This window comes from Nothobranchius furzeri, chromosome 3 (genome assembly GCF_043380555.1).
Source record: "Nothobranchius furzeri strain GRZ-AD chromosome 3, NfurGRZ-RIMD1, whole genome shotgun sequence".
NCBI classification, from domain to species: domain Eukaryota; kingdom Metazoa; phylum Chordata; class Actinopteri; order Cyprinodontiformes; family Nothobranchiidae; genus Nothobranchius; species Nothobranchius furzeri.
In genome coordinates this window covers 50,160,269-50,184,396 of record NC_091743.1, presented here as the reverse complement: position 1 = coordinate 50,184,396, position 24,128 = coordinate 50,160,269, and the positions used below count along the sequence as shown (strand labels likewise).

Genomic DNA, 24,128 nt, shown 5'->3' with positions numbered 1-24,128 from the left:
GGACGTGTAATGGAACTTGAGCGATCGAACTTGACATTTTCCAACTTTCTTCACTGTAAAAAAAAGTTTAACTTTCGGACGTTTAAGGCAGGTCTCATTATTTTTCTACTGATTACATCAACCCACATCAGAGGTCATGCCGGCTGCGCCGATAAAGTCGACGCGAGTGGGGTGCTGCTTGCTGTTGGGTCGGACGCCGGCGGTTGAGACCAAGCTGTCACATGCTGCGGAACCGCTGCGAGAAGCGGACACACGGGATGAGGAATTGAAAAGACGAAAGTAGTTAATTATGTGGGAAACGTTTTTCTACTAAACATAGTGAAAGCATATAGTATTTTTTAAGTTGTGGCTCGTGAAGCACGCGCTGGACTAACCTTACCATTTGACTGAGGCAACATTTAAAGCCGACCACGGACCTGTTACTGTTAGGTGCGGCCGATATTGTTTTAACAACTTAAGGCTCTAACAGGAGGAGAAACCCGTCAGGTCATTAGACTACCGGATTTACGGCTACCATCAAGTAATCATGGTAAGTACGCGGACTCGAAGCGTTCACCTCCGCTAACCTGTTGTAGTTACTCCAGTTGTGACTTGGGTGTACAGACGCATGTTTTGTGAAGGTTGAATACACAACACTAGTCTGTTGTAACCATTATCCGTAATGTTTTAGTTAATTCATTGAAGTACACGTTTTATTTAAATTCTCAATTGGTTATTAAATGTTACGTAAGCATATTAGGTAAATTATCTTAGATTAGCGAAGCAATGTAAGGCCGGTTTGAACTGGTCTGCTAGTAACCAAGCTAGTTAGCTCCACGTCGCCGGTAGTTAACATATGGCAGCGAATATGTTCCAATGAAATCCTAATCTGGCGTTGTGTGTTTACATCTGTGTTCGTTTGGTCCAAACTGTGGCGTCTCAGCCCGAATTTAGCTGTGTGAAGTAGAGATTGCTTGGTTTATGTCGCACGTGCTGCGACTCCAGCACGTGATTAGCCTTTGTACCCGTTTAGTTATGGTGGCAACTGAAGATAAAGGTTAATTGGAACGATACATGAAACGGGACATTTTTTCGGTTCTTTTGAGTTAACGAATGGCCACCAATACGTTTGTAAAGAATTGGCTGACATTTCGCCCTTTTCGATAAAAAATATGGCGTTAAAACAGCCTCGACACATTGGCGCCACGTGCTCCCGAACCTCGGACTACTACGTGTAATCGCGGAGCTGCTGACTTTACACAGGCAGACTTATTGAACGGTGAGGATACATGACTTCAAATGCTTTGCTATGTTACTTTAATCGATTATCGTGTCATATTCGTGGATTTTGCCATGGATGACGGTAAACAGCGCCTAGATGAAGGCAAACTGAAGTTTAGAGGCGGATCTACGCCATGTATGGATTCAAGTTGCAGTCAGAGAGGCGAGGAAGAGTGTTAAAGAAACCAATGAAAACTTTGCATGCCTGCATTAAACACACTAGTATACAGTTCTGCATCCAAAACCTTATTAAAAAATCGAAGTCATACTAAACCATGGTTTTGTATGACTTCAGTTTTGCAAGCTTTGAAAGTAGCGGTGCTATCAGACAGGCTGCCACAAACTACTATTTTAATAGTCAACTAATCACGAATTTTGTTGACAATTAGTCGACTAATCATGTCATGCATAAAAGTATAGTTTATTACACCAGGGTGCTCTAATTTACTCATCATTAGCGTCTAGTTTGAAGTGTGGTCATTTATGTGCCATCTAATAAAGAGATCATTTATCAACAAGTTTTAATTAACTTTGTGACATGTAATATGGTACACAGTCAAATGGAGGTATGCACCTACAACCAAAAATAAATTGTACACAAGAGTGACTTGTGCTCACAAATGTGTCCAGCTACAGTCAGGAAAGTTGGCATTTCCACATGGTTTGGAAAAAGGCTTGCTCTCTTTTGAGAGCAGATGTTGCCAGCTGCAGATAAGATGCAGTCTGATGGGATGGAAGTGGCAGGGAGGCACAGAAAAGATTTGGCCAGCTGAGCTTAGTGTGGCAAAATCTTTTCTGTGCAAGTGTGGGGAAATCACTCTCATTTTCACTCCTCCATCTTCACTTGCATGTTCCAATCTTCACTCAGGAAATGGCAGGACACACCAAGGTACTGTTGCACGGCTGGTCAACACATCTGCATTCAGGGAGCAATTGACAGCTCTGAGAGCCTGCTTTACCTTAAATATAAAGTGTATGAAAGTTTTTTTTAACCAAATTAATAATTATTTTACATCTAATAAAGTAATTACATCTAATAAAGTAGGCTAAGATTTACCACAGAGAAAAACATGCTTTAACCAATGTTAGTTTCTTGATTGCTCGGTCAGCAAACCTTTTATTAGGGCTGCACATTATTAGGAAAACCTGGGATATGCGATAACGGTGATTTAATATTGTGATGATGATATTACTTGCGATAAATAAAACTTAACTCAGGAACAAATAATCAAAAACAAAACATTTTAAAAATGAGCAAAAGATGTGAGGAAAGGGAAAAAGAAAATGAACAAAAAAGGCTATCAGTGGATCACGGGAAAAGCAGAAAGAGCAGAACAAAGCTAACTCGGGTGTTTGCTAACCATCAAAATTAAGTGCCATCCACCTCGGGGGCGGGTATCTAACCTATGAGATCTAAGGTTGGGCGATGGGACGAATAAATTGACCATCAGCAATGGGCTGAGCCGTTATGGTTGTTTTTTTTACAGGAGGCGATTTGTTTATTTATTTGTTTGTTACTGACAAATATTTTACATGTTACGCACAGTAACATTCAAGAAAAGATCTCCATCAGCGCATCTTGCCTTCTCTCACCTGCTCCGCCTCTGGCTGCTGACAGTGCGTGCGCAAGCGGCGCGCTGAGGAGGGGTTTGGAGAGCGTCTGTGACGCACTCGAAATCATGCACTACAGCACATGTTTCAGAGTCTGGAAGACTTCTGGTTATTTCATTTGGAGAAATGTTTCCTGATTTAAAACTTTGGCTGAAGTAGCGCTCGTCGTTATTTAGCACCTGCTTCGAGTGTGTCAGCAGTGCACGGATCCATCCAGAACGATATTTAAACAGCCATGAGTCTGTCTGAGGCAAACGTCTAGAAGCTCATAACCTCCTTAACAAGCTCCCCAGAGACATTTGATTACACACAAGCTGCAGGTGACCAGCCAGACTAAGACCAGTTAAGGTTTGCGCGGCGCAGAAGGAATGTGCGTTCGAGCCGCAGCAGGTTACATGTTCCTAATTTGAGTGAAATCGATTAATTGCATTGTTCATGTTACTGGGGAATTCTGATCAGCTTGGTTGGCCTAAATATAAATTAAAATGAATGGAAATTTACCGAATGATTATTCATTATTTAAAAAATGAAAGCGACTGGGATACATGGCTCATGTGACCTCTGGAAGTGAGTTGTCTCCTCAGAGTGCGTCCGAACGCAGCAGCGATTCATTCCATCCCCCAGAAGTTTTTGTTCAGAAAGAAACATTTTGCTGAAATAAAATGCCACAACAGTGGCCACCATAGGGGAAACAAAGACGAGGCTTCTTTTTAACATTTTAACCGTGTTTAATACGGGCCGTTTATACGTCACTCTACCAAACTACAAGTACAAAATTAAACAAAAAGAAAAATATCAATTTCTCTTCAAATGAAACCGAAATGGGTTTCTTTCTTTGAGGTGTGCGTGCACTGAAACACATCACAACTTCTCCTGCTACTTTTCTTCCATGGGATGACGATTTTTATTATTTTACTAGAAAAAAACAGAAAATTAAATGTTTACCTCTCATCCAGAAGTTTACATCCACTGACACCACAAACAAGAAAGCCAAAAATGTCCATTATGCAGAGATGTGGAAGAAAAACACTCAGCAGGATTAGAGGCCCATGCAGAAGTAACTCAATTGACCGGATTGGATAAGTTATATTTAGGTTTCAATGTATTTTTATTAAGCAAAGTGGCAATTACTCCCATCAACAGTATTTGTGCATCATTTCAGGAACATTTGCATTGCAGGTTTTAGCAAATTATAGAGCACAATCTACTCTCTAACTTGTGGTTTATTTGGATAATTATGCAGGTTACCACAAAGGGAACAAGTCTTAACCCCAATGCCAAAGTATGGCAGGAGATCCCCGCCCAACAGAATGACGTCTCATCAGGACTACAGGATTCTTCTTCTTGGATGCAGGCATACTCCTCTCCAGCCGAAATGACTGAAGGTACGAGGGTTCTTTGGAATAGTGAGCAGACATTTATTTTTCTTTCCATTGTCTGTGTTATATCAATCTCCTGCATTTTTTTGACTGTGATGAATGCAGGGATGAGTAGTTCAGACATAAAGTTACAAGTTGTAACTTTTTTGAAATTGCGTGTTACTGGTCTGTAGACATGAAAGGAGTTTCACAATCACTTTTGTTGTCTCTAGGTTCCACAGATGGTTCCTCTCCAGACACTAAAGGTTATTACTCTGACTATCTGGATAGTACTGGTGACTTTTCTGCTGTACTCCCTTGTACCATGCAAAACGTGGAACAGCCTGGCTTGGGTTATTTATTGTTTGACGCACAAAGCAACTCTGCCACAGATATTGAAGTGTGTAAGGAACAAATTGTGACAGAAGAGAGCTTGCGAGATACTTTAAAGGAACGACTGGAGTTCTGCTTTTCTAGGTAAGTGCTGTGGCAATCTTATTCAGTAATGTTAAATGTACGCACTGTGACCCAACTGTTTCAAGCTATGACAGATTGTTTTAAAGATAAATATTTCACTCTTACAACGTAACTGTAACTAGGGCTGGACGATAATTCAATAGTTCAATACATATATCGGTAGACATGTGGTGCGATAGATAAAAAACTGGTCGATAAAACTTTGATAAAAAAAGTTTTCTTTTTTCATTATAACCTATCAGGTAGCATCAGACTAGACTCACTACTTACTCCTAACCAATCAGAACCACAGACTCGGCATGCTACGTCACCAGGCCCTCTCTTCTCAAACCAAATGAGAGCGAGAGGCAGCTGCAGACGTTTTACACTATTTGTTTAAAAAGGCTATTTAAAGAAGTCGGATCATGTTGTTTTAAATCTTCGAGAGCAAAGGTGGGCACAATGTATGGTAAAATATTACATCACCCTGAATTTATCTTTCATTGTAATTTCTGTTTCAGTTAAGCTCTACCCACGCCCACTCTGACAAAACACTCCTACAATAGTGTCTTAGGCTAGTTAATTGTATTGGCTATGGTGGTCCATCGGTTAAAGAGTCCACTTTTCATTTTGCGCCATGTCCTGATGCCGGTTTGACTCCAGGTTTCAGCAGAAATATTTTTTTAGCCAGCTGAAGCAGATTTTATTTCTTTATATTGTAGTTTTATTGACTATTTTCTGCAAAATATTTTGTGTGTCTAGAGATCTTTGAATTTGGACATTTCCAAGCAGCATTTTAGTTGATCTACTCTGCTCACCCCACATGGACTCACACTGGCTAAATAAACATAGAAAGTAAAAAAAAATAATAATCCAGATTAGCCCTTATATTTTAAACAGTTTACCAACACAGGGTTGAAAGCATAGTACTGGAAAGTATGGCAAAAAAAAAAAAAAAATGCCAAGGCCGGGAGTCGAACTGGCGCAAAACTACATGCAAGGTAGTTATTCTATAGAGATATGATTTATGGCTCCTTCATGGGAGCCATTCATTAGTCGGTCATTTACCTCCAAGAGCCGTTCAAAAGACCGGCTCCTTTGAACGAGGTGAAGTCAAGAGAGCCGGGGGGTGGGGGGGGATTAATAGCAACGTGTCCCTGCAGTGTCCGTGAGGGCGCATGGGGTTGGTTAGGGTTCCTCTTATGTCCGTCACAGTGGTGGGTGGGGTTTGAGCGGGTGCGCTTTACCGACTTCCGGGGTAGTTTGTTACTGGAAGACAAGATGAACGGCTCTCTACAGGGACTCTGCTCTCATCGTTCACTTTGAAACCCCCTTCAAAAAATTTGATTCGTTCGTGAATGTCACATCACTATTACTCTTAAACACTGGGCTACCAAGTCTGATACAAAACAATAGTTGGACTACTTTGTCCTAAATGCAGACCTGAACTTAAATTTGGAAAAAAATTAAACTTAGGCAGGAAAATTCATAAATGCAGCAAAAAAAGGGTTTGGGGGTTTTCTCATGAGGAAATGACAAAATCACATGGTAAAAAGCTAAAAAATAAAAAGCTGGATTTTCATGATATGGAACCTTTAAATCTCAGTAGTTTCTGAGACATGATCCGTTTATTTAAACTTTATTGTAATGGTCTCAGCTGTGATTGTCTGAAGGACTTCGTTTATAAACATTTTTGCACAGAAGATGTGCTATATCTTCCAAAACAACTAACATCCTTGATATGCTATTGACATTTCCACTTAGTTATTTATACAAACCAAACAGAGGTATTGTTACACTCTACAAGCATGTGTTTGCACATGGTATTGCAGAATAAGCTAACTGATAACTGGGTTAACTGATAACTGGGTCATTGGTAAAAACACTGAGTTGCAACAGGCTCACCAAATTCAGCCCCATCCCCCATCCTGCTCCTCCATGATTTGTAAACAAGTGATGTACAACAAAAACATCACGTTTTAGCTGGTATTGTGTAAATGGCTGTTTGTAACTTCATTTACTACCAGATGTTTATAATTTTGTGTTCACAGAGAGAACCTGTCTAAGGACCTGTACCTGATTTCCCAGATGGATAATGATCAGTTTGTTCCTATCTGGACTGTTGCTTGCATGGAAGACATCCAAGCTCTCACTACTGATATGGATCTAATTCTGGATGTACTTAAAGGTACTTGTGCTATTCTTTGTTTTTGTGCATTGCTCATTCAGACAGGATCACTTAACATATGAAGTAAATATTGTAATAATTAGTATTCAAAACTGGTACATAAAAATAAATTTGTGTTAAATGGGGTGAGGGTGGGGGTGGGGGTTGCACACGTTCCGCTGCTGTTTCTCACCAGTATCCGCTGATGGAGGGCTCTAGTTTCGTTGCGCTGTTCGTGTCAGCTGACACTGTAGGGTTGGGGAGGGGGGCGGGGCATGACGCTTAGCCTGGCGAGTGGCCAAGCAAAGCCTGGGGGGCCTCCAGGCTTATAAAGCGCTGGGGGAAACCCTGCCGTTGTTAAATCGTGCTTCCTCCAGTTACGTCGACCCTCTGGGATTAACATGACTGATGTCCTGACCACACTTGGAGACAGTTATTCATGTTTCACACTCTGCTGCGAACTGCTCCAGCTAAAGCTGGAGATCATGGTCTGATGAAGCCAACAGGACCACATCATTGCAAAAAGTAGAGACCTGACCGGACGGATCCGCTCACCACCTTTGCTGCACCTAAAAAATCTGTCCACAAAATTTATGAACAGAATCCATGACAAAGGTAGCCTTGGCGGAGTCCAACTCTGATCGGAAACAAGTCCGACGTACTGCTGGCAATGCGGACCAAGCTCTGACACCAGGTGTACGGGACCTAACAGCCCGTATCAAGCAGGACGAAAACCACATTGCTCCTTCTGAATCCAAGGTTTGACAACAGTAGCTCAGAGGGGTAGAGCGTGTTGTCCAGTAATCGGAAGGTTGCGGGTTCAATCCCGGCTCCCACCAGAGAATGTTGCTTTTGTGTCTTTGGGCAAGACACTTAACCCACCTTGCTTGCTGGTGGTGTTGGAAGAGACCAGTGGCGCCAGTGTATGGCAGGCCTCGCCTCAGTCAGTGCATCATCTCCAGTGTCAATGTGTGTGTGTAAATGGGTGGGTGACTGGTTGTGTTGTGAAGTGCCTTGGGGGGTTGTAGAAGAAGGGGGTATACAAATACAGGCCATTTACCATCAGACGGACCCTCCTCTCCAGAACCCCTGACTAGACCTTACCAGGAAGGCTAAGGAGTGTGATCCCTCTGTAGTGGGAACACACCCTGCGGTCCCACCTTTAAAAAAAAAAAAAAAGTTAATTCTGTAGCTTTTTAATTCTGTTTAACTCTAATTGAGTTTAAACTCCACAAACTCATCTTGACAAAATGCCTGTAGGTGGCACATTTATATTTTCTTTCTCTGTTTGTTTGCAGCTTCTCCCCTGGTGCAGGTTGATGAAGCAGGTGAGAAGGTCAGACCGAACCACAGTCGCTGTATCATTATTCTGAGAGAAGTGCCAGAAACTACCCCACTTGAGGTAACGATTATCTATGACTCAGCCTACTGGATTGTGTAACTTAACAGTAACATTACAAATGCAGCATGTGTGAGAAGGACGTTTGTGTATTTTGGCTAGGGCTGCAGCTATCTAATATTTTAGCATTTGAATATTTTATCAAATCCTCTGTTGATTAATCAAATATTTTGACAATGTTTCAAATGAAAAGAGAATGTAGTCTGCTGCTAAAAATATAAAAATTAAACAACAAAATTTATGAAAGGGTCAGTGTGTATTAAATTCTAGTCTAGGTTCCTCTTATCTGATATTTATAGTTATTAAAATTTTCATGGAAAATGTTTGACCTACATTTCATTAATATTTTAGGTTTGTATTAATGTCACTCATCTTAATCTAAATAACATCCAAATACATCCACACATTAAAATTAATTATTTAATTAACATGTTCAGTAATAAGCTACCGGAAATGCTAACATTTAATTTCTACTGGTAACAATGTAATTGAGGCAAATGTGCCTTAGTATTTCTGTGTCCTTTATGCTGCATAGTTCTGGACACACAAGTTTTCTTTTAAGTGGTTGACGGTTACAATAATAGCTTATTATCTTTGTGTGTTTACCTGTAACCTTGTTATTTTTCTTCATTTTCTCTAAGTGTGTGTGCTGCTGAAATAAGTGAATTTCCCCACTGGGATCGATAAAGTCTAATTTTATTCTATTCTCTATATTTTATTATGTACGGGTTAGCAACATAATCCACTCCAGTCTAAATTGTATTTAAAAAAAGAAGCATTTGTGGATTACATACTACAACGGCTTGCCATACACTGCAGCAGTGTGTGGAGCAGACTGGTAGCAACAACCTGACTACAGGTAGCTGCTATGGTTCTGTTACTTACCACTGCAGCTGCAGACATCCACAAATAAGTGGGGTTTGGGGGATTTTTCTTCCATTTAGAGTTTAGTCGTTCACAACTATGGTGTTGTTTCTGAACCCCACTTGATCGTGAACCTGCTACATGCAAGCATTAACATTAGCCAATCTGCTCGTAGTTTAACTCTGATCCCAAACTTTGGACTATTTCCACCTTTTACAATGGTTTGTGTATTTGCTGGTTCCTCTGTTTTACCTCCACAGCTCCTAGATTACTGCGTGGAGCACCAGTAAAATATGTTTAGACTGTGGTGCGCACCTTTAACGAAGCTTCTAATTACTAAAAACATGATTAGAGGAATTTAATGAATTTAACCATTCAATGATTCATTTCAGCCCTAATTTTGGCTTCCTCTCAACTTACTACCAAACAGCCGATGGCTTTTCATGTCTAACTTGTTCTTTGCTTTCTTTTTACAGGAAGTCGAGGCTCTTTTTAAGAATGAAAACTGTCCAAAAGTGCTAAGTGCTGAGTTTGCTCACAACAGCAGCTGGTATATTACATTTCAGTCAGACATGGATGCTTTAAAAGTAAGTTTATTAGAGACCACTGGACTCGTTCGACCCAGTTTTGATCAGTAGATGATTCACATCTTCAAAACAATGTTGATTTAGTAAAGTGAACATTTGTTCCCTTTCTGTTTCTCCTTACTCAGGCATACAGATATCTACGAGAGGAAGTTAAGACGTTCCAGGGCAAACCCGTTATGGTAGGTTACTTGAAATGGCCCTTTTTGAATCTCTGGGAATTATCAGTCATAAATAAAATGCTATAATTGGAACAAAAGATGGTAAATGTTGCCCAAAACTAAAAGTATATCAGTCCTTCTTGAGCTATTCCCATTTACCTTATCTTATATTAGTTTAATATATCTGATATTTTATAAATCCTTGGTTTCCTTTTTTCACCTTAATAAACAAACAAAGCTGCGGTGTATAAATGTTCCCATGTGAACCCCAGTGATGATCAGTATCGCGCTTGGAAGGACCCAAACACACTGTCTAGCTGGGAGGAACTTCCTCTAGCTTTCCTTAAACCTGTACCTCTCATCTGTACCCTCACATTTTCCTCATCCTCCCTCTACCCTTTGCTCCTCTCCTTCCCCCTAATTAGTTCAGTGTTTTATGGCCTGGTGACCGTGAGATTATGAGATCTGAGGGGACTTGAGGATTTAACAATATTCCGTACTGGTACTCTGGAACCGTTGCTTCTTCACCTGTAGAAAACGTTTCTGATCATCTTGTTCCTAGGCCCGCATTAAAGCCATTAACACATTCTTTGGAAAGAATGGCTTCCGCAGCGTGGACTCCGGCGTGTACCAGCAGCAAGCCCAGTTTGCCTCCCCGGTTTACATGCAGCAGGTGTATAGCTCTCAGCAGCAGTATCCGGTTTATCCTGTGGTGTCTCCTACATGGAGTCCTCCCATCATTCCACACTTTGAAACTCCACTGGTGAGAATAATTGTTTTATTTTTAAGGTATTTTATGGATAAATGCAATTATTGTAATTTTGACATGACTAATTTGGGATATTTGATTCCTAAAGCTTTAATTTTTTTGCATCATGTAAATGAATTTTTGTTGTGACTTGTTTCTATGTAGGCAACTTTCCCCAACAATGGATTCATGAATGGCTACAGCAACAATGGAAGCTACAAAGGAAACTCGAGCTCTGTCGGTGGGCCTCGTTCCACAGGAAGGAACAGGTAGCTGAAAGTTATGTCATCTGTTCAGTCTTAAGTCCATCCTGTCATGGTATACTGTCTAGACATCACTTCAGTTGTTATTACACTTAAGGTGCTGCTTTAGTAGTCCATTCTGTGCTTTTATTCAAATGTGTTTCTATCAGAAAATAACTTGTTTTGTCCTTTTCTAATGTTTTCTTAAAATAAGAGATTTCAGATCAGATAAAAATCTCTATCTTAAATTTCAATGTTGTAAATTTTTAACAAACATTGATAATCTTGTCACTTTACTAATGTTTACACACTATTACTCTCCACATTATATCAACTCTGACACACTTGAGTCATGCTGTGGGTACTGATGCTGCAGAGCTTTGTGGTCCTCAGTGTTTTGTGGTGATTTGAGTTCTGTCTATATTCTTTGTGCATGTTATTGCTTTTAAAGTCTCAGTTGTATGTTATTAAAACATTTTGTCCCCACTCTCTAAATGCATTGACACTGTTTTTATTGTATGCAGAGCCTATTCAAAACGTAGTTCATTCAACTAACATTTATTTAATTACCCGTTCTTTGTTTGAACCCAGAAACCATCTAAAGGGTCCTTCCAGACCCGAGGATGTCACCCCTTCTACTGTGGCCCCAGCAACAGTGATAAATTGCATTTCTGGTCCCTTGAGTTCACAGGACCTCTCATCATCAAAGACCCCCTCTGTTGCTACGTCACAGTCTGGCTCGCTCTCCCCCTTTGATCTTAAAGCAACTTCGTCCCTGGCCTCCATATCAAGTAGAGATCGGATGGGACGGGACAGGTGAGCTATGATAAGTCCTTTTAGTGCATATTGCTAGTGTATGTTTTCAAATGTTCTTGTTTTTTTTAATCATAATTGTGCTTATTTGAAGGAGAAGCAACCATAGAGGAAATCGGAGGAAAAGAGAAGATGAGCAGACCTTGGTAGGCGTATTGTCTTTTTTTACATTTGAGTATCTTTCTTAAAGATAGTCTTTTAGTGTTTTAATGGTCACTTTTTTGGTTTTCACATCTCAAGTGTTTTGCTCTTTTCTTGCTTAAATGAAACTCAGAAACCCGTCCCTCTGATGGAGGTCAAGGCCCCCCCTCCTAACTTTGACCTGGCAGCTTCCAGCTTCCCTCCTCTGCCAGGATCAGTGGTTGCTGTGCACGGAGAGGCGGTGGCAGAGGTGCGCCTTTCTGATGTAGTACGTGGCCTAAAGACTTCAACCAAGGTGAGTTATACTGTTTATAACTATTGATATTTTTCCTAATAGTTAAAGGTTTTGACTCTTAAGTGTATTTTTCCTCCTCCTTACTTCAGACTGGGATAAAGGAGGACAAGTCATCACAAAATACCAAAGACTCAGAAAGTCATGGAAACACACAAGATTCTGTGAGTTTGGAGGCTAAACCCACTCCTGTTACAGTTCAAACAGAAGCTCCACAAGCATCAAGGTAACTTTTACTTCATGATTAAATGCAAGAAAAATTACAAAAGATACGCATTAAAATCCCTTTTCTCTCTCTTACCATTTCAGTACTAGAACACCTGCAGTAAAAGAAGACAAACCTGAACCTCCAAAGGAAGAAATCTCCACGTCCACACAACCTGAATCTGCTGCAGCTTCAAAACAAAGTCCCACAACATCGAATCAGTCTGTCACAGAAAACCCCGTTCTCTCATCTCCAACATCAGAACAGGTGGGGCCCTCTCCTCAGATCTGGATTCACACACAGTCATAGATCAACGACTTCACAAAGGGTTTGTCCACTGTGATAGTGTCAGTCGACAAAAGTAATCAGATTCACTATGCAACATAATTTACAAGGATTACTGTCTAAACTAAATATTAATGCAAAAAATAACTAAAACTGTTATTTTGACTCCTGGATGTGTGGTGTGCTCCTGCTCCATTAGCAAATAGTAGAAAACTGTCAGTTTAGCTTAGCCTAGCTTCTGTTTGTGCTGTTTTTATTTTCTGTGCAAATTAACAGTTCTCAGGTTGAACCCCAATTAAAGGAGTCTGAAGAAGCAGGGACGCGGGTGATTTTCTCACTCCGGAAGAAATCTACTCTCCTTATTTCACTTATAGATGTGTTTAAATACTCTGACTGGAGAAGATGCTGCTTTGATTAACCCTTTATGACCTAGTTTACACCTGAATCCTGCATTCAGATCTGCACAACTGACTGAGTCATTTGTATGCTGGATCAAATTATTGACCTGTAGGTAAAGCAAAAACCAAAATGAAAAATCCACTTGAGCTTATTCCATTCTGTCAGGATTTTGGCTTTCAGTGAGGAATTGTCGCGTGAAACTTGTTTTTAACCCCCCCCCCCCACCCACCCCCCATTTTGATGTCCACATTTGTCTCTTTTCCAGGCACAAAGGAAGCTCAGTTATGCAGAGGTGTGCCAGAGACCAGCCAAAGACCTGCCTCCCGCCCCATCAGACAACCAACCACTACAAGAACTCAAGGTCAATACTGTTGAGGAGGTTCGACCCACTTTAAGGCAAGCTCCAGAAAAGTCTGGAGATAAACGGCCTCCCCGACAGCCTTCACGTGCCTTCAGAGGGCCTCCTGGCCACACCAGAGCGAGAGGTTATGGGATGAAGATGAGGGAGAATCAGAGGGGGAAATGGTTTTCTTCACAGCAGGGAGGCAAACATAGTGGAAAGGAGCAGAACATTCCCCCCACCTCACCAAAATAACAGAAAAAATTTTTAAGACAACCTCAAATCAAATCTATATACGTGTAAATATATAAAATATGTAAATAGACAAATGAATATATTTTGACAGGTGTGGTCAAAGAATTGCTGCTAATTAGAAATTATTTCTTCAATGAAAAAACATTTGGACAGACAGGGTTTCCTGAAAAGATCAATGCTCAACATTTATCAGGTCTTTGTTTAGCAGCCCTACTTTGGTGTTTATGGCATCTGGTTGCAGTTTATTGCAGGAATTTCTTTTAGTCTGGAATAGTTGCTCAAATTTTTGCTGCAGAAATTTATTTGACTGTAAAAAGTTTGTATGTTGGAATCCTTTAGGATCATTAACTTTAGAAACTTGAAGGCGATGCTTGGAGAGAAAAAAACTTTGAGTCTTGTACAGAAATTGCTGGCCATTACTTTGGCAAATGTTTTGTTTGTGTACTAATCTGGTGTTCTATAGTCATGCTGATGAATATTAGACGAATATGATTAACATGATGGTTTACCTCTACTGGATCCGCTGTAGTGTTGAAAGTTTGTGAACCTGTCATACATCTTACCAAATTCTGAACTAAACAAAATTTCTAAAAATTTGGAAAATCCTAAAAATAACTTATTGAAAAAAACAGTATTTTTTTTAAAGATAGGGATTTAAAAAAATATATTTTGACTTGGTTGTTTAGTCTATTGAAACTTTTCATAGAACAGCGTGAGTACTTAGTCTTATTCCAAGTGTTTTATTTCTTTCCCTTCACCTCCATAATTGAATGCATCAAGTCTAAACTATGACACTGCCATCACCGTGTATCAATACCAGAACACAGCTCTAATGCTGGAAACTAATCTTTATTTGTGTTTAACCGTTCTCACTTCAAGAGAAGTTTTTTTTTTTCTTAGTTGGAATTTCATTTTCATAAACTTTAAAACATTTACGTTAATGATCTACTGCTCAGGAATAATCCACTGTAGCAATGTACCCTACGATGGTCAAGTCTTTAACTTGACCTGCTAACTTGTGCTGACTTTGACGGTAGCAAAACCTTTACTGGGATGAAAAGGGACAACCAAACAGCTCATACTGTAGTCAGCTCTCAAGATCTCTGAAACTTATGCCATGGACATTTTTGGACTGGAAGGAAACTGGAGTCCCCAGAGAAACACGGAAAGCGCCCAGCCAACGTTTAGTCCAGACGTTATTTTATTATTATTTTTTAATCAAAACCTTTTAAGGTAGACTAGCGTCTATAATTGAATTAGTGGTATTGCTTTTTAGTGTGTTTCTTTAGATGGGACATGAGCTCTACGAATGTAACCCTTGAAAAGCTTCAATTATACTTTTTGTCCTTTGTTCCTGAATGTGTGTAGGGGTGAACTTGATACAACTTGTGTTCTGGATCGTTGTGTTGAGTGTCAAATGATTGTACAATTAACCAACTTTTTTTTTGTTACCGTATTCAGGGTTTCTTGCATATCTGTAAATTGTGTTGACTGGTTTGTGTGTAACAACTGAGGTGGATAGAACTGTTATCCTGCATGTAGTGTCTGTAAATGAAATGCACTTAATTTGATCTTGAGACTTAGAATGGTTAAACAAGTAAAACAGAATATTGCACGTGAATGTTGTGCATATTTTTTCCTCATCTGTGTTATGATAATCTGTTTTGAGTCATTTTATTTGTGGGAAATTGGCGTGCAGTGCAGCCTTTTGTGGATGTCTGCCCTAACTCCCAGTGCCTTTACAGGGTGTCCTTTTTGTCCAGTTTAGAATTGCAAGTGAATATTCATAAATTACTGCAAGGCTTTTTAATTTGGTGTTTGATAACATTTATTCTAGTTAAAATATTTATTGCACCCTGGAGGGCTCACTGGCATCAGTTAAAGTAAGGCATCATTTGTGTCCATAGATGTGCATCGTCTCCATGACTTATTTTGGAAATTTGTCAATTCTAACTAAACTGATAACTGAGGCTGGAGAAGAAAAATAAATTACGTAAACCCCTTTAAAAATGTTTGTTGGGATTCACTTTCTGAACTCCGTGGATTGGAGTGAGCTCTAATGACTTCTTCCTATATTGTGCTGTTCAGGGCCAGAATGAAACACACTGTAAACATCCGGAAATAGCTTTAAAGATTATGTAACTTGTTGGAACTAAAGTAAAGAACTTTGGAAGTTTTATTTGTTCTTTACGTTCACAGAACTAATAATTTATGTTCATGTAAAGATTTTACAAATAAGTAGAGTATATATTGAGACTAGTCGTGTACTATTACATTTTAATGTGCATTAATCGTGTTACGTAATATTGGGTTAAGTTCCAGGTCTCGCGAGATTTGGTCAATGGCAGTGTCAGAGTGTCAACAACGGGTAGGCAGCAGCAGAGCTGTCGGGAGCAGGGAGGGGGAGTGAAGAGGCAGTTTAATCATCCGGTGAGTTTGGGCATATTTTGAATCATCTACCTTGATTGTTGACATTAACTGAGGTATTCTGTGTCAGTGTTAGTGGAACATTAGATACCCCTGCCTCTCTGCAAGAGTGAATGAACAGCTCTCCCTTAGCATTAGCTGCTAACGGTAACGCTAGCTGCTGACTTGGTGAACCTGTAAATGTTAAAATTCCTAGATAGCTAGTGGACCTTCGTTTAGCGTTTAGCATAGCTAGCAATGGTGAAACTGCATGTTACTGTTAAGCTCGCGTTACGTGATGGTTTCTCTTTGCTTTTCTGAATGGTTCTCTGACGTTGGCTTGAGATGTACAGTGGCACATCTTATTTGAATAAAAATGTGGTACGGATATGAAAACTCGCGGCCCATCTTTGAGAAAGTCAAAGCAAGCAGAGATTTGGCTGTTTAGCTCTACCCTGTGTGCTGTCCGCAGAAGAAGATTACTAGCTAGCCTGTGAAAGCAGGAGCCAGCGCTGGACGGTTCGATGACACCACAGGGTAGGTTGCATGTTAGCTTCCTCTGGTTCCGCTGCCTCATCGTTGTTCGCGTGTCCCTGCTTTATCCTCCACTGAACCCATAGCAGACCCTTCAGATAGGCCTGTTGTGTTCGGCCTGTGTCCCTCCCTCTTTTACCAGCTGGTAGAGGGACTAGTTTAAACGCTCTTTGATGACAGGTGAGCACATGTGCTAACAGGTGCATGGCATTCATCATATCCAGATACTAGATTCTCTCTTCCATCCTCCATTTGATTGATTGTTGCCAGTAACAGCCTGTGAAGTGCTCTGTTGTGCTGTTTTTCCAGATAATTTGTCTGAGATGGGGGATGATAGACCCTTTGTCTGCTCTGCTCCTGGATGTGGACAGGTATAATCTCTCAACATGACACATATTGCTTATGTTAATCCCTGAAACGTGTCAGAAATACTTGACCTTCTGGCAGAAATGATCTAGATTGACTGACCAGAACAGGTTAACATTCAGTTGTGATCCTTGTTCACTGTCACTTTGAGAAAACAGCAACTGCAGTTTGCTCGGAGTATTTTCTGTTGGTATATGAGACAACAAATAAACCAGCCTCTCCTCCACGAACTTGAAGTGCATTGCTTCTCACAGTAAGAGCACCTTTAATCAACACATCAGAGCAGAACGTCTCTGAAGAACAAATCAATGTTTTCTTAACATTAATAAAGAGGAAACTACAGGAAGAAGAAAAAAAAATTTTTAATTGGATTTAAAAAAATGCCAGCTTGTTGAGAGAATACATGAAAGCAATCTCCATCCATTTTCATCCGCTTATCCGGAGTCGGGTCGCGGGGGCAGTAGTAAGTCGAGAGGCCCAGACTTCCCTCTCCCCATCCACTTGGGCCAGCTCCTCCGGGGAAATCCCAAGGCGTTCCCTGGCCAGGTGAGAGACATAGTCCCTCCAATGTGTCCTGGGTCTACCTTTAGGTCTCCTCCCGGTTGGACGTGCCCGGAAAACCTCATCAGGGAGGCGTCCAGGAGACATCCTGACCAGATGCCCGAGCCACCTCAACTGGCTCCTCTCTATGAAAGCAATCTATTAAATGTAATCTTGAAATGAAAAAATAAATAAAACATTTCCTCATCCAATTACTTTGATAAAACTTTGTGTTTTAATTTCTCCAAATAAGTGATGAGTTTCACTCATGACCATTTGTCAAGTAGCAGGTGTTGTTTATCTAAAATCTGTTGTAAATCTATTATTTTAATGTGGTTTTTGTCACGCTGTTGTTGCATCTACTTACAAAATCCTTTATACTGACCCAAAACCTTTCTTCTTTGTTCAGAGATTCACAAATGAAGACCACCTGTCAGTGCACAAACACAAGCATGAAATGACATTAAAATTTGGTCCCGCCAGGACAGATTCTGTCATCATTCAAGGTAATTTATTTTATTATTATACTTTTACAACTAGAATTAGAAATAGTTATATATTTGCCGTTGTTCTGCAGGCACAGTGGTGTGTCCGCTTGGCTGAAGATGATGCCCTTACACATATAACTAACTTTTTTTGCAGACCAGACCCCCACCCCCACCCGTTTCCTGAAGAACTGTGAGGAGGTTGGTCTATTCAATGAGCTGGCCAGTTCTTTTGAACATGAGTTCAGCAAAGCACAGGAAGACGACCAGAGAACAAAACACCCAGTAAGGAAAACGGACCGATGTTGAATAATCACATACTGTTGATTCTCTTAGATTATTTCAGCAACAGGCTCTCTTTTTCAAGGTGCTCTGAAATGTCTAACCTTTTAATTTTTGCTGTTTTTGTTGGTTCTTTTTAAGCCTGTGCCGTTACAAACACCATCTGAAATAAAAGAAGAAGAAGAGGCTCCTTTAGAGGTAGATTCTTCTCCTCCTGAAAGCCCCGGCTCCTCGTCCAGCATGTCTGACAACAGCAGAGACTCGAGGGTAAGAATAAAAACACTTTCTCTACAGAGTTAGTGTTTGTTCATGTAGTTAAAATTCAGCTATGCTTTTGTTAACAGGAGATTCTCACAAAACCTTTGGTGAACTCGGCTCCAACTATTGTGCGTCCAGGTTCTCTCCCCCTGCACTTAAGCAACGACTCACTACAACCGACCCTTCCTTCTCCCACATCCGTAATCACACAAGCTCCACCTTCCAACAGACAGCTGGGGTAAGTTGCATGGTGTTCTTTTCTGTAATTATTGACGATTGTTGTCTTGAGGCAGTGTTTTTGTTTACATTGTTTCATTTTCTCAACAGATCCCCCACGAGTGCATATCCACTGGTGAGGCATCTCCCAAACGGGCAGACTGTTCCTCTTTTGCCCAGCCCTGTGCAGCTTACCTCAGTTATTTCTGTACGTCTCCGTCTAGAAGAAATCTACAGCAGCTTGTGTTTGAAATGGTACTTTACCCTCCTGTTTGTTTCTTTTCCCCTTGTTGACATTTGCTGTAATGTGAAGATTGCGAGGCCCATGAACACAGTGCCTAACATCCCTGGGATTCCAGGACCCCCTGTTGGAGGAGCCAGTAGTGGTTCATCCTCCCCATCTGGCTATGGTCTTCATTCTGAGGCTAAACTGGTGAGATCACTTCATTTTCTTGTCGATAAGCTCCAGCAAAAACTGTCAAATTGTTATTATTAAAAGAAAAAACAATCAAAATGCACACCTTTCCTTCTTTATTTCTTTCTTGACATCATTTAAGCTAAATGAAGAGTTAGTTATTTTCTTTTTATTTATTGATTGATTTATTTATTTTTTGGTGTCTTTGCAGCGATTGAAGGCCGCTCTGTCACATCAAGGCCCGGGAACACAAGATGGAGCAGGTGGTGGATCAGGATCCATCCCTGCTGTTCCCCAGAGGCAGGAACAGAGTCAACAGCCCTCTCAAAACTCGGATGCTCTATCACCCGCACAACCACAGGTGCAGTAACACATTCCCCTCATCGATCAGACCTACAGCCACACCGCGATGTAGAAGAAGCTTTTGTTTGACAGGGAAGAACGTGGTTCTTTTGTACATGTTCAGTGCAGCCTTGGACGTGTAGTATATGAGAAAAAGTCAGAAGCTGCAGCCAGCTTAGTGATTGAGGTTCAGGCTTAGTTAATATTATTATTATTATTATTATTATTATTATTATTATTATTATTATTATGTGCACATCAAATAAGAAGTAACTGCAAATAAGGTTTTCTTAGTAAAAAAGGCTATTGAGTTGCATGATTAGGAGGTAAGTACTGTTGTCTCACTGACAGCAGTATGAGAGATGCATATTACAAGCCCCAGTGCATGATCATATGTCTGAGTAGCCCACTTTACCCCCCCCCCCCCCCCCCTTCTCCAGGTGTCCCCTGCTCAGCCTACAGGGGGACGGCGGCGGCGTGCTTCAGAGATGGACCCTGATGAGAGGAGGCAGCGTTTCCTGGAAAGAAACCGGGCGGCAGCGTCACGCTGCAGACAAAAACGAAAGCTGTGGGTCAACTCGTTGGAGAAAAAGGCGGAGGACATGGCCAGCATGAACGTCTCCTTAACCGTGCGTTGCTTTTCTAGGTTCTAGTCAGAAAAGATCGTTTTATTGAAGGGGAGAAAAAACAACCTTAAGAAGAATAATGGTGTGGGTTTTTTTTTTTGATATCTTACGTAATACATTTTAATAAAGCGCTTTTAAAAATGTGATACTTTACACTCTAGAATTTTACAAAAAGATTTTATGGCACCAAAATACAAGAAGTTTATTTGCTTTATTTCTTACATGTTTGTATATTTTTCTTTTGGATTGTTGAAGTTTTATTAATTTATTATATAATAAGTAACTTTTTAGATGATGAGAAACACCATAAAACATGATTTTAGAAGGATAAGAAGGGAATAGGGGGTAATAATACAGGTTTGCTATTCCGCTGTGGTATGAGTTACAAAATGTAGGGCAGCACCAAAACAGATGCAATAATGTTAATTTGAAACTATATGTTGCTAATAATGAAGATCAAACACTATTTTTCTCCATTGCACCTAGCTGTAGGCCAGACCGTCTAAAGATGGTGTGGTGTGTGTGTTCATGTCGTCATCAGAATGAAGTCACTCTGTTGAGGAACGAGGTGGCACAGCTGAAACAGCTCCTCCTAGCTCACAAAGACTGCCCCGTCACCGTCATGCAGAAGAAGGCAGCTTTCCTAGGTGAGAATTCCAGATCAAGAACACACTTGTTGTACCAGGTCTCATCCATCACCTCCTCCATCTAATGTGCTATTTTTACTCGCTCACCTCTCTTAAGGGTGAATGTTGCTATGTCTGTCTGTAGCTGCAGGAGGAGACGAGACCTCCAGGGACGTTTCCACCGAACCCATCGGCTCCCCGGCGGCAGTCATTCAGCACAGGCCGTCGCCCCCAGCCTCGGCTTCCAGCCCGGGCGCCACCATAAACGGGCTGAGTGTCCGCGCTGCAGAAGCGGTGGCCATGTCGGTTTTAGCCGGCATGGGGTCGGGAGGGGTTGTCTTGGCAACGCAGCCACAGCCAGCCCCAAGATGATGTGTGTTGGGGAGAAAGGGACAGCTAGAATGAACTTGGGTGGTTTTCAGAGGACTTCAGACCGGTGCAAAGTCTTTAGTGAAGGACCCACCCTCACCCCATAACTAGGATTCTCTCCCTCCACAGCTTACGATAATCACACAAAAACTTGGCGCAGTCTCCCTCCCTCCCTCCCTCCCTCCCTCCCTCTCTCTCTCCCCGTTGTCCCCTCCCAGCAGTCTCCCTTTTCAGAGAAGCTTCATCGCTCTGCGTATGTAAATATGAAATAAACATGTCCAACACTCTCTCTGCAGGGTTCGGGGTCGTGTCTTGACAAGGTTTTAGATGAGGAAGACGGATGGATTTAGTTTTTATCAGCTAATCATTTACTTTTGTTTCAGTTCATAAAGCATCAGTCCAGTTTTATCCCACACACTGGCTGTGATGAGGTTTTATTATTGTATTTGACAGGCTGGCTATTGAACTTTAAATGTGTTTTTTTGTTTTTTTCCATTTATAAAAAAAAATATTTTTTATTCTTAAAACATGATGTTCACATGATGTCTTGCTTGTGCAGTTCAGATCTGGTGCAAGATGGACTGACTGCAGTTAAAGGTGGTCTTGGATGTTTCCTTCTGTTTACTGTTCAACCTGTTTCTTTTTTCTTTGTGTTTGTTTGTTTGTTTGTTTGTTTTTAGATTAAAAAAACACGTAATGGTTTAGTCAGCTGCCCACCCTGTGGTTGAAAGACCTTTTCTTTTTAATCATGTATTTCGACCCATTTAGAATGGATGTTGTGATATTTCTTTTCAATCGAACCCTTTTGACTGCATGAACTATTCGAGGCTAAAGAATACCACTGATTGTATGTAAATCAATATACAGTTGCTGTTCTGTTCAATAACAGTTGATTGGTGCAGTCATGTTCTAGGTGTGTAAGAGTTCCACACAGGTTCAACTTTTAAATCATGCTAGTCCAACATAATGGCTTTTACACCCTTCTACCCTGCCATTTCAGATGAGCAAAGAATAGTGCAATATATATTTTTCTATTGGATATCAATGTTTTTGTTTAGAGATGGCATGTCTGCTCCAGATACTTGGAGGGGTTTGGTCTGTTTCAGTCAGAATCTACTTCTAATGTGACCAAAGCAAATGTAAAGATGGAGTACTTGAGTTGTGGATTAATTAGTGCACATTTAGAGTTGCAGATGCTCTGTTGTTGAGAACCTTTCACCATAAAAGTAGTCTCGTGTCACACACACACACAAAAAAAAAACTCATATTTGGTGCAAGGTGCTTCTTATGTTTTAAGTGTTTTTATTCATCAAACTTGCTGGGTTTTTTGTCCTTCAGTTTCTTTAAAGGGTTTTATTTTTTTCTGTGGGAAAATTGAGGTTTTTTTCTGCCACCTTAATTGTCCAACGGGATATTGTTTATTTGTTTTTGCTTTGTTTAACTGAGGCTTATCTAAACAAGAGGACGTGAATGATGTGTTTGTGGTATGTTTGGACTTAGTCTGCCCAATACTCAGGCCTCAAGATGAGAAAAATATGTGTGTATAGTCAACTAATTAATAAATTAATGTAAAACATTTGTTAGGTTTTTTTTTCTTCTGTTGCTCTGGTTGGAGTCTCTGTAACCAGAGATTATTTTGAAATATGAATTCTCAATTTCTTAACAACAGCATACACTACCCAGCTAAAAAAGTCACACACTCTAATATTGTGTTGGACCACCTCTAGCTTTGATTACGACACACATTGTCTGTGGCATTTTTTTTCACAAGCTGCGATGTCACAACATTTATTTCCATCCAGTGTTGTATTAATGTTTCACCAAGATCTTGCATTGATGATTTTAGTCTGAGCGCTGCCTAAAGCCCTCTCCAGCATATCCCAAAGATTCTCATTGGGATTAAGGTCTGGACTCTGTGGTGGCCCATCAATGTATAAAAAATGATGCCTCATGCTCCCTGAACCACTCTTTCACTATTTGAGCCCAATGAATCCTGGCATTGTCATCTTGGAATATGCTCGTGCCATCAGGGAAGATGGAATAACCTGGTCATTCAGTATGTTCAGGTAGTCAGCTGACCTCATTCTTGGAGCACATCCTGTTGGTGAACCTAGAACTGACCAACTGCAGCAAGCCCAGATCATAACACTGCCCCCACAGGCTTGCACAGTAGGCATTAGGCATGATGGGTGCATCACTTCATCTGCCTCTCTTCTTATCCTGGTGCACCATCACTCTGGAACAGGGTCCATCTGGACTCATCAGACCAGTTTTTATTCATGCTTTGGACAGTTCTTAACCCGGTTTTAGTCGTTTCTGCAATCTCCTTAGATGTTTTCTCTGCTAGATGACTGACCCTTCTCAGACACAGAATAACATCTTTTCCACGACCACCAGATATGTCTTTCCACATGTTTTTTTAGGAAATGAGAAGCAACTCGTTGCCAGCTGAACGATAATAGTGCATGCAGTAATTAACCAATAGGAGGCTTGCACCTATCCACTCTGACAACAGTTGTTGTTTTTTTAGAAGCCAGAATGGTTGGTGCCCCTCTGGCCAACGAAGCACTGTCCTGAAGTGAAGCACGTAAAGTTAAAGTCCCATTAGTCATCACGTTAAACGTTAGCAATGCACCCTTTTGCTTCGGGGATGCTTCCAAAATGTGACGCTGCATGGCTGGGGGGAAGGCACCAGTCCACTATAATGGCGGCTAATTGCCGCCCAATACATTTCTAGGCCATTTCACGACGCCTTTTGCATCTGGTGGAATTTCAAAGACTCTGACAAAGACCTTCCTGATGAAGGACGACAATTAGGGGCAGATTACCCCAAACTGCCCCCTCGTGGAGCCATCCTGGGAGGGGAGCTTGTTGACTCATCCCTTTGGTGTGTTAACATTAAAATAAATTTTGGTTATGCAACCTGTTTTTCCTTTTTGTATTTTTGATTTGAGACTAAATTAGAAACTGTGAAAAACAAGACCTTGTAATTCAAAAACAAACACAAAAAAACTTTTAGTTTTCTGTTTTCTTTTTGGTTTTCAATTGAAAATGAAAGAAAGACCATAAGACAGTTGACCTTC

General features: G+C 40.7%; 2 protein-coding genes across 7 annotated transcripts; both read left to right on the top strand.

The window, feature by feature from the left end:
• The first annotated feature begins 339 nt into the window (after positions 1-339).
• larp4ab (La ribonucleoprotein 4Ab) lies at positions 340-13,784 on the top strand. 3 transcript variants are annotated; one of them, XM_015957053.3, is made up of 15 exons: positions 340-529; positions 4,115-4,256; positions 4,463-4,706; positions 6,737-6,873; positions 8,151-8,254; positions 9,592-9,702; positions 9,828-9,881; positions 10,423-10,623; positions 10,774-10,877; positions 11,442-11,666; positions 11,758-11,809; positions 11,938-12,099; positions 12,189-12,322; positions 12,406-12,568; positions 13,251-13,784. In XM_015957053.3, exons 1-15 carry the CDS (start codon positions 527-529, stop codon positions 13,578-13,580), a joined length of 2,166 nt encoding a protein of 721 aa, XP_015812539.3. In that variant the 5' UTR covers positions 340-526; the 3' UTR covers positions 13,581-13,784. The 3 variants fall into 3 exon arrangements, with proteins under 3 accessions (XP_015812539.3, XP_015812540.3, XP_054595706.2); XM_015957054.3 differs by lacking the exon at positions 340-529 and adding an exon at positions 1,128-1,258; XM_054739731.2 differs by lacking the exon at positions 340-529 and having other exon boundaries at positions 4,109-4,256.
• A 2,122-nt stretch (positions 13,785-15,906) lies between these two features.
• Positions 15,907-21,334, top strand: atf7b (activating transcription factor 7b). Of its 4 annotated transcripts, none has more exons than XM_015957056.3 (13): positions 15,910-16,010; positions 16,459-16,523; positions 16,830-16,891; positions 17,836-17,932; positions 18,069-18,196; positions 18,335-18,460; positions 18,538-18,689; positions 18,779-18,875; positions 18,981-19,100; positions 19,294-19,443; positions 19,865-20,053; positions 20,592-20,697; positions 20,822-21,334. In XM_015957056.3, exons 2-13 carry the CDS (start codon positions 16,511-16,513, stop codon positions 21,046-21,048), a joined length of 1,467 nt encoding a protein of 488 aa, XP_015812542.3. In that variant the 5' UTR covers positions 15,910-16,010; positions 16,459-16,510; the 3' UTR covers positions 21,049-21,334. The 4 variants fall into 4 exon arrangements, with proteins under 4 accessions (XP_054595712.2, XP_015812542.3, XP_054595717.2 ...); XM_054739742.2 differs by having other exon boundaries at positions 20,795-20,947; XM_054739737.2 differs by lacking the exon at positions 16,459-16,523 and having other exon boundaries at positions 15,907-16,010.
• Positions 21,335-24,128: the final 2,794 nt, after the last annotated feature.

Excerpts from the sequence above, each read along its gene's own strand:
- larp4ab (XM_054739731.2), top strand. The coding sequence starts at position 4,109 with ATGCAGGTTACCACAAAGGGAACAAGTCTTAACCCCAATGCCAAAGTA. Across the intron at positions 9,703-9,827 it reads CAGACATGGATGCTTTAAAA|GCATACAGATATCTACGAGA; the intron begins GTAAGTTTATTA and ends CTCCTTACTCAG. Across the intron at positions 11,810-11,937 it reads GAGAAGATGAGCAGACCTTG|AAACCCGTCCCTCTGATGGA; the intron begins GTAGGCGTATTG and ends AATGAAACTCAG.
- atf7b (XM_015957056.3), top strand. Across the intron at positions 17,933-18,068 it reads AGATTCTGTCATCATTCAAG|ACCAGACCCCCACCCCCACC; the intron begins GTAATTTATTTT and ends CTTTTTTTGCAG. Across the intron at positions 18,461-18,537 it reads ACAACAGCAGAGACTCGAGG|GAGATTCTCACAAAACCTTT; the intron begins GTAAGAATAAAA and ends TTTTGTTAACAG.